Below are 9,909 nucleotides of genomic sequence, written 5' to 3'. Positions count from 1 at the left end.
AAAACTTAAAAATTGGTTTAAGTGCAGTGGGTAAAATGTACATTGTCTGTGCCCTTTTAACTAATGCTCGCACCTGTTTATGTTCTTCGACAACTGGCAGTTATTTCAATTTAGACCCCCCTCATTACAAGATTACTTTTTATAATGAAAATGTAAGTCACTAGCCCAAATAATTAGGCAAATTGAGACAATTATAAATTATTTTTGGCACTTATATTTACTTTTCCGGTTAAACCTGTAGCAATTATCTATGATTGACTGTTCACTATAATTGCTGACTGTTACCTATATATAACGCACAAACAATATTGTTAACAACTGTAGTTAACAACTGTAACTCAGATGGGAGCTTAGTATTGAAGCCAGTCGGATTCCGCTGAAAGTTCGAGCAATGAGTGCAAAAATAAAGTACCAAAAATGTACTCATAGTAGGGTAACACTTAATATACTATTTGAAACATCTCACTGAAATTCGTTTGTCTTAGTGACCCCGTGATTAAAGTCTAAAGCATTCTCGAGAAAACTAAAGTCAAAGCTCGTAAAAATGTTTAAAACGCGCGCCATTTTGTTTTAAACCGGCGTGAAACGTCCGTTTTAACTAAAATGTAGATAATTTCATATCCATTTTTCTCTGGCGGGGTCAGCTTGAGAGCTAAAGTTCTGGTAAGTTTTTGTTAGCTGTACTCAAGCTGTTACCATGCTATGAGATCTCTGTGGTAACTTTGTTTTTGCCTGTATTGCTCGAATGTTCGGCGGAAACCAGCTTAATAACTTGCGAAAATATTGCTTTAATCAATCCTGTACTGTCTGGGGTAGCAATACCTGACGGTAACAGTTTAATAACTTGCGAAAAAATCATTTGCCCTTGTGCGAAAAAAGAAGAAGCGCAGTTTAGCTTTAGTTGTTGTAAAGCGTGTGCATTGTTGCCGTAGAAGTGCATTTAAAATTATTTTGCGTTTTACGTGGCTACGGAGATTTATAAACTGGACGGCTTTACGAGTTTAAATTCCTCGAACTTGTGATGTTTCCTTACAGCGTTCAAAAGCGCCGATGTACGGTTTGTTTTCAAGCCTTCGCCCTTTAAACTTTATCCTTCCACCAGCTGTATTTGTAGTCTAATAGAAATTATTTTGTCGTTTGTCCACTTATTGAGAAGCTAAAATTACCTTTTTACCCTTGCAATGAATTGTAACCATCTGTTAGGGCGCACAACTAATTAAAATAACACTTCGGTTCTTTTGTAATTGTGCGAGGTGCTAAATAACATGACCGAGTTACGTATGCAAATGAGCCGAGTGCGCATTCAAGGCGCACTCAACTCATTTGCATAATCGGTTTTAGCTGCTCAAAGCTCGTCATGATAAATGAAGTCACGCACGACGTCGTCCTTGGCGACGTCGTCATTGCTAAGGTCCCTATTGTCATGACGTCGACGTTAAATTTTAAGCATGTTAGGTATCTAAATAAATAAGCTAATGATTGCTGTCAAGAATATTTGCTTTTGTTGTAAGAGGTCTTCTTGGCTGTGTTTGTCTTTCTGTTTGTTCCTGTACAGCTTTCAACGACGTTTCCCTAAAACAACAAAAAAGAAGAAGAAAGGCCAAAACGCTCACTCTATTAGCTGACCACAGTTAAAAAAGCAACAAACAAGTCCGAGGGCTCAGCACGGTTCAGCAACAGTGTCAGTCAATACTGAAGCAACACTGACAGTCTATATTGAAGCAAAACTGCTTGCCTGTTCCCAAGCAACATTGTCCGTCACCATCAACATTGAATCACCAAGTAAATTATTACAACAGCAGTGCCTAAGGTAGCTATTGCTGCTTTTGATCGATGATAGACTGACCTTGACCTTTGAAAACATGTCGTAACCAAGCAGGGCAAGCTGTAATGAAATGAAAGATACGTTTTAACTAAGAATAATTTATTGTAAGTACTAATACTATTCTTACGAGCATTCGCTGGCACTCCTACAGCAGTATTGTCAAAGTAAAATTACTCTAGAATATCACTGAGGCGTAGCGATCTCTCCTACGAAAAAGGACGGCTCCGAGGATTAAACGCGTTTCATTACCAACATAATGGCCTCCACAGACTTGTTATTTAATTGTCGACAACTACTTGTTATCGAAAACTAAATGTTGTTGACAACTGATTCTGTCCGATGCAAGCATTTCCATTGGAATGTTAGTTGTCGATGACTAAGTCAGGCCAGCGAGAGCTTGGAAACTAAAATTAATTACGCATGCCCAAACCACTGATCACTTACACCGCAGTTACGATAGTTATCGACAACTAAACCAGAACATTACCACACACGGGAAAAACTAGGCAGTTTCCCTTTTAGAAAACGGAAAATGCCCACCAGTCGACTACTCGCCTCATAGACTATGATTTTTAGTTGTCGATAACATTTTGTTGTCCGGATAACAAATAGTTGTCGGCCACAATTTCTAGTCTGCATGCGGGGGCCCTTTGTTTATTTATTTATTTTTTTACAAAACCTACTTTTCTTTTCAATTTTTCCCAAACTTGGCACCAGGCTTCTCACGTCTTCTTCAGAACCCAATCCATTTTTCAATGCCCTTTTAAAGGCACGGGTAAGGAGCCTCCTATTGGAGCACATAACTCGTAATATATGGTGCTTCCTTCTCTGCGGGCACTGGGCACAGTAATCTACGTTACTATCCACTCTGTGGGGCAAAGAGATGCGAAATATTATTTTTCGCAGTTGATACATCATTTTGTTAAGTAAATATGATTACGTATTGGATCTGGCGATGACACATTAAGTTATATATCCACATTTTACTGTTTTCGTCTCAAATCTCGAAACTTAATTTTTAGGTTCATGGTAACTTGGCATGGGGAGAGGAGGGAGGGTGGATTTTCTTGAAAAGAAAGTGCAAGAAAAGTAGTGACGAACAGGCGCTAAGCTGCTGGAAAAGCGATAAACCAAATATTATGCGGAAACATGGTAATTAAAGCAGTAGCAGTGATAGTAATATGCACAAAACAACTTACAAGAAGCGATAGTGGTGTAAGAGGTTTTTGCCCCAAGAACACCATTGTTTCCATTCGTTGCATTCTCGTTCTCTTTCCTGCTTCTTTCTGACTGATTGTCTAATCGCGTCGCTTATTACGGCGAAAAGTCCAATCGCAAGAACAAGCAAAGCTCCTACGCCAGGTACTGCTGCCGCCCCAGCTTCAAGGAAGGTGGCAACTCCTAAAAATAAATTAAAAAGGAAGTGTTTATCAACAATATAAAAGCACAAATATCTTCTTGTTCTCTTTAGCTAAAAACATAAAAATAAAAATAACGGTCAAAGAAAGGAATAAGTTATCTCCTTCTCACGCCATGCCATAATCCAACTGTAAGAAGAAAGCAATTATCTGCTTTTCTAACATTTAGCATACCTATAGTATAGTAACAAAAGAAAACAAACCCAAAGTTGAAGAAACAAGTAACATAGAAAAGTGACGAAATAAATGATTGCAACTGAGATAGATTAAGATGAAATAAAGCGAAAGGAAAAATAATTTGACTGAACAAAAAATTGTCACAACTTACCAAGGGCTGCTCCAACCCCAGCAGAAGCCGCAAACGCGAAATCGTCTGCTATTTTCCAAGGATCCTTACTATCTGCTGTAAAATCCTTATAGAGGTCATACACGCTTATGCCAAAGAAAATGCCGTCAGCAACTACCCCAAGAGCGGTGAAGACTTTTGCTCCTAATCTACCAGCTGGCTCCATCATACCGACAATCCTGTTACTTGTTCTCTCCATGTTATTGAGATCCACAGAAAATTCGGTTGCTAACTCTTCTTGAAATGTTTCAGCTAATTCCTCGGGCCTTCGAACACCGTCAGTGAAGCTTATGCTTGAAGATCGCCGTGGCTGAAATATTTTTTCTTTCAAGACTTTTGCGAAGTCAAAGGTGCCTTTAACGGATCCTACACCACCGATAGCTGTTGCTGCAACAGACAAGACATCTCTTGGATTGCCTTGATTATAGCCACTGTTTGGAGTGAAGATTTCTCTGAATACGCTGAAGGCGGCACTAACTGCTCCTAGGACGTTAAACACATGTGACATGCCCGTTACAAGACGAGGGTTTTTGCGAACTACCTGGTGGAGAATATTGGATGGTAGCTCTGTAAGGGGATATTCTGCGTTTGCCAGTTGTTCACGGAATAAACTACGCAGTCTCAGCCTTTTTTGTCTCATCTTAGGAAGTTTTTCAAATTGTCTCCAGTTTTTTTCCCATGCGTCTAGGTCCATTATAGGTTGTTTCATCAGTGAATCAAAATTTGCAATTGCGTTACGTCTTCCTCGTATTGCTTGGTTAATTTCGGTAACATCTTGAGAATGTTCTTGAACGAAAATATCCAGAAACCTCTCCTTGAACTCCCTCGCACGATAGTCAACGGCTTGTAGGACGTCAAGCTTTTTTAAGTCAAGGAAATTGCTAAAAACTCCAAGCTGTGTACTTGTTAGTGGATAAAGAATGACGTTTAGCATCCCCTTTATGACATCTATGAACGTAATTCGGACATCTTCTTTAACAGGTCCTTCATATATAGTCGTAATTGCTATGCTTATGGCCTCTCGTTGTTTCTCCTTGTCCAGAGATTGCATTATAGTCCATGGCTATAGAAGAACAATCATACTTAGCATTTCGTTGCAACACATTTTATAACATCTAACTTGTAAGCCCTGTTTGGGTCTGTACGCTTTTTAGCGTTTTTTTTTTTCTAATTTATTTGCCACTTTAGAATCAGAATGGTAGAGTTTTATAGCTATTTGTAAGGCTATATTAACTTGCGGAAGTTTGGATAGCAACTCTGTGAAACAAAATATTGATTATCAGTGTAACAAATTGTAAACTAACCTGCTTTAGTATTTCTTTCGCCAGGAGTGTACTCATGATGTCTTGTCTCACTTCAATTCCTAAGTCTGGGCGAGTTAGGTCTAAGACTTTTAGATGAGAATCCAAGATAGGCTGTACGTACGATTTGTCGTGTGTTAGCAATTCTTCCAAAAATTCTGGACTTCTAAGTCTGGTGGCAATTAAGACAGCTATTCCACCGTAAGCAGAGTACTTGTTAGAATTACTGTCAAGAATTAAGTCCGGTGCCACTTCCTGGCGTATATTGTAAATTTCTTCCTTCATCCATTTGGACTGCAAGACTTGCGTGAGTTTGTCTCTAATTTTTTGTTGTTGGACTTTGTTCTTCCAAAATGTTACGTTTGATAAGGAAATGCAAGCTTGTAAATCCCCCAGTTCCTGCCAGCTGTGTGTGCCACTAGCTGGTCTGCTTGTGGGACTCGCGGGTGGTGGTTTAGGAATGTGGTCATGAATCTTGCGCATAAGTGATGCATGCACTCGGTCACCGATTTTCTTCAGTAAGGTGACATCAAAATGTACGGAAACAAATGGCTTAAAAATTCCTTCTCCAAAGCTACCAGGGCCAACAGCGTTAGTGACTACCTCGGTCAAAGATATGACCGAGTTAGGAGCTATATTGTTCACTGTATCATCGTTAAAACGAAAGAGTGTCGATAGTGCTGCACACATCCCAGTTACCTTAAAAGGAGGTGGAATCAGCCAAACGAATGAAGTCGGAGGATTGGGATATTCGAGACGTTCAAGACCGCCAATTCGTATCAGGTTTTTAAACTTCCCTGGAGATGATGAATCTGAGGGCGGAGTATATGCAATACTATAAAACAAACCTGAAGTCATTCTTCGTTGAGCATAGCTTCCCTCCTTATAAACAGTGCTGAAAAGGACGTCAAGTTTAGCCTTTTCATCGTGTGGAAATGCCAAAAGGGGAAAAGATCCACCGTTACCTCTAAAGATAAGTTTAATCGAAGCTGGGTTTCCATTGTTTGATACTATGACTGGTGTTACCGTAGTCTTAGCAAACTGAAGAAGACCACCTCTCACTCCTGACCGGGGCGAAGGTGTAGGAACCAAAATACCTTCCCCAAAATGAAGAAGAGAGTATCTGTTGCCTTGATAAACGTTTGTTGGCGAGTTTGGTGGTGCGTCTGATGGCGGTGGTATCGGACGTACCGGCGAAGTTTCGGTGGGAACTATAAGACGCCATGGTCCAAACCAGGATCCAAACCTAAGTTTGGCGCTCTGGATTTCTTTTTCTGTAGGATGAGCAAGACTTTGTTGGTAGTAACCAGGTTCAAACTGTTCTGTTTTTGGCCAAAGTAAAATACAGTCATTCGGGCTAATTTCACCAGACACAATTGAATAGCCACTAGCCGTTTCCGGATCACATGATTGTGTTTTAAATATCCAGAAATGTAATAACAGCTCACCCTCTTTATCTGCATGTAGGGATTCGCAGTTACCTTTCACGAAACTCCAGCGTTTGTCGTTCTCGGGATTGTTATCAGGCGTTTGGATGTTAATTCTATCTCCACTTTGGATCGCAATTCCACCATTAAATGTGCGGATTTTAAATAAGAACCAAAACCAGTCATTGTCGGGCATGTTACTGCTGATAGGGTTTGCTTCAAGAGTGGTTGTGTCGGTATCTCTTACATCTATTACGTAGCTTGAAGAAACGTGACCAGTTTGTGGACGGACACGTCGCAGAAATGGCTTAACGTTGGTGCTACTGTCCTTGTGAAAATAAGCATAATAAGTAGCACCACTATCTGCTACCTCAGGGCCGATAGGCTGCGCTGCCATATTGGCAACTGAAATGGATGGAAAACCGTTAGAATCGAGCGCTATGTCAAGGAAGAAAGTAGAAGCACTTGAAGTTGTACCGGCCGTAAGAAACAGGTGGTTAGCTACAATCTTAGCAGAAAGCCGCGTGTCAAGACTGCCAATGCCAGTCGCAAGGAAAGAGCCTCTACCTTTATCTTGTGTCGAAGCTGTTAGCTCTCCTTGCCTATTTATATCAAAGGTGTTCCATTTAAATCGAACGGCTCCGGGAGATTGATCTTCCCCAAAGCATTCTATTACAGTGAAGCGATCTCGGCGTTGATCTAAAGTTGCTGCTAAGCAATTCTTCTTTGCTTGACTTGATGTTATGATCCTTTGTAGATTCCGAGATGGAGAAGGAACGACTTTTCTTTTATCCGCACTCAGTGTAAATGACCTTGCTGTGACGGTGCCTTCTGTCAAACGAAATATAAAAATATCTTGATTTCGAACAACTGCTTCCACGGGAAACCCAGTCGGCGAGGGAGTATACTCTTCTAAAAACTCTAATTTGGATACCATTGCTGAATTTGAAATGACATAATGAATCACGTTAATCTCATCTGACTGTCGGAGAGACCAGAAGCCAATACCACCAGCAGCTTTCGGATTTGGTTGTCTAATGCTCTCGCCGATCTGTTGCTGTGTTCTTTCTATACTGAAGAGTTGAATATTGCTTATCTGGCCATTAAACCTCTTCAGTTGCCTTGAGTTTAGTTCGTTTCCTCCAAACACAAGTGTTCCCTCATTTGAAGCAGGCAAGACTGTGATTCCTTTCCATGTGGATGTTTGACAAGCAATATCTCCCTTCACTAATACCATTAGTGACCTACCAACTTTCCCTGTCACTGCTATGTGATGAAACGCTAAGCCTTTAACTTTATGAGTGTCATCCGTGATGTCTGTTGTGCAAGTCAAAGGCGTTCCACTGCTTGGGGTCGCAGAGAACGTGAGAGAGCCATCTAAGTTTAAGTTTAAACTGATGGAGCCAGACGATCGAGATGACTTGAGAAACAAAGCCATCGGAGTCGCATCGACAGGCATACGCCGTGGTCGTATCCAAAACTCAAATGAGAAGCCTGGGGATGCCGATGAGCCCATTGTGCTCATATCTGGATAATGCGGAATTTCTATCTTGTCTACGACTCCATCCAGATCAGCTACTCCGCTAAGATCCTTGTTTTTATCATTTGCTGCACTAGGCCTGTCTTGAGTCACATCACGGTGGGAAGGCAAAGAAACCAATTGCTCTTGGGTCATGTCCACATAACGTCCGAATTTCAAGAGAGCGCCGTGTTGAATGTTTAAACTTGACTTGCCATTCGGAGCGATGTGGTGGAGACCAGTAAAAAAGGTGACTTTAATGGTTTGGCCACCCGGGGTAAGATCAACAACCGAGATTGCAGGTTCGTGCTCCTCTTTTACCTACAGGTAATAATGATATGTAAAATTGTGATGTAATTACTATATAATATATTTTAGCAATCGACATTCTTACTGCTTCAAATGCGAAAAAAGATAAGAAAATACGACGACTTAACTGTTATTAAATTATTTTAACAATGCTAAAATATTTATACAGTGTAAGAATCTAAGCTCTCAAATACACTATTATCACGATAGGATTAAAAACTACGGCCTAACTATGAAATATTGGAAGATTTTACCCTTTCTTTTACTGAAGGTGAGGTACCATAGCTCACTGTGTTTCCTGAGTACAAAATTAAAGTTGAATAATAGATTAAGAACTGTTGTCTATTTATGTCCATAGCTTTACCAACATTCTTTATAAATAATCCGTCCTCACCATTTAATTGAGTTCAGAGTCTATCAACTTTGCAGGACAAAGACAAAAGAAACCATCGCTAGTTATATGATTGGAGATAATTGATAGAGATCAATCTTCGATGCGAATTTCACTGTCGGTGGTGTTTGATTATCGTGATGATCTGACAGCTTATGCCTGCTGGACATGACATCCCTCGTCAAAATACAAGGTTTTAAGCTTGCGGTAAATGGTACTCCTGAATTTATGACAAAACCTGTTTCAGTTTACTTTCTTAGGGCTGTGTTGATATTCACAAATAGGTAGCGGCTTTTTGTGCACATTCACTGCTCGTAAACTCCTCTTGTATTCAATACACCGCTAATAAATAGGAAGCGGACAATCTGCTCATAGCCGCAAAGGAACAAATAAAGAGTATTTTCGCCCATCCACTAGAGAGGTGTTTAGGTTTTATTGTGCTTTAGATATTTCTCGTGCACTCTTGAGCGGTCGGCTTACTTGAAGTTTATCGATCTACAGGTATTCTTACCGGACGTTTTACATGTAAATGCCCTTCTGTCGTAGAGCACGCCACTTGCAATTCTTTGCTTTCTACAAGCCACGTCTATCCATTTTCCATCTGGTTTCATTGCACCGCAGTCTTCATCTACTGTAGCATGATTTGGTTCTCCCACAGCCCAATTGTCAAAGACTCCTAAAGCTGACCTATCGATCCACTGAAATGTATTTGATGGAGTATTGTGGTCCGTGAGACCAATCCATTGTTCTCCCCCACCCGAAGACAGTGATTTTATAAATTCGTTTTCTTTCCGATTGTGAATTGAAGCCAAGTGGACAGTTTCGCCATGTTCTCGACAAAGACCCTCGGCTGAAAACCAAGAATTTGCAGCCGATTTTTCTCGGTAGCTGTAGTAATGCTGGTTCCAGTAAATCCAATCACCTTCAAGATAAGAACGACCTTCTAAATCGAGGAAACAACATCCAGAATGTACATGAAGCATGCGCAGTATAGGCGTAAATTACTGCTACCGTATTTTGACAGCAGTAATAGAATCAATTAGTTAAATATTTTGAAATATTAGTGCATTTTTGCCGTTTTGCTCAAGGGCAAACTTGATTCAGTTGAACAAAGCCAAGCCCAGTTTAATAATATTGGGCTGAATCCTACTATATTCAGTTCTATTCAATGCAATGTTGGTTTATTTGGCTGCTAGGTAGGTAGGTTGGTTGGTTGGTTGTTGGTTGCTTGATTTTTATAAGTAGTAGAACAGCAGGTTACCACCCAAGATCGTTTTAGAAAAGAAAAACACTCTGAGATCGACATATGATTGCAAGTCCAAACTTCACTTAATCAGAAAAACGCTTAACCAAACAAATGACACGAACACAAC

The 9,909-nt window shown here is 40.3% G+C and overlaps 1 protein-coding gene across 1 annotated transcript; it reads right to left on the bottom strand.

Annotated features, from left to right (window-relative positions):
• Positions 1–502: 502 nt before the first annotated feature.
• LOC144642276 (uncharacterized) lies at positions 503–9,519 on the bottom strand. The gene is made up of 8 exons (XM_078501253.1): positions 9,048–9,519; positions 8,400–8,443; positions 4,894–8,157; positions 3,572–4,652; positions 3,025–3,226; positions 2,509–2,693; positions 1,847–1,885; positions 503–1,572 (listed from the first exon to the last, which is right to left on the bottom strand). Exons 1-8 carry the CDS (start codon positions 9,517–9,519, stop codon positions 1,559–1,561), a joined length of 5,301 nt encoding a protein of 1,766 aa, XP_078357379.1. The 3' UTR covers positions 503–1,558.
• Between the last annotated feature and the right edge of the window lie 390 nt (positions 9,520–9,909).

This window comes from Oculina patagonica, chromosome 2 (genome assembly GCF_052425735.1).
Source record: "Oculina patagonica isolate OP01 chromosome 2, crgOcupat, whole genome shotgun sequence".
In the NCBI taxonomy this organism is placed as follows: Eukaryota; Metazoa; Cnidaria; class Anthozoa; order Scleractinia; family Oculinidae; genus Oculina; species Oculina patagonica.
The sequence above is the reverse complement of the archived record's forward strand: the minus strand, read 5'-3'. Positions and strand labels throughout refer to the sequence as shown.

Bases quoted from the DNA above. Each gene is read 5' to 3' on its own strand.
- LOC144642276 (XM_078501253.1), bottom strand. From the start codon at position 9,519: ATGCTTCATGTACATTCTGGATGTTGTTTCCTCGATTTAGAAGGTCGT. The intron at 8,444-9,047 runs GTAAGAATACCT...TTTTGTACTCAG, and splicing joins ATTTACATGTAAAACGTCCG to GAAACACAGTGAGCTATGGT. The intron at 4,653-4,893 runs GTTAGTTTACAA...GTTCTTCTATAG, and splicing joins CGAAAGAAATACTAAAGCAG to CCATGGACTATAATGCAATC.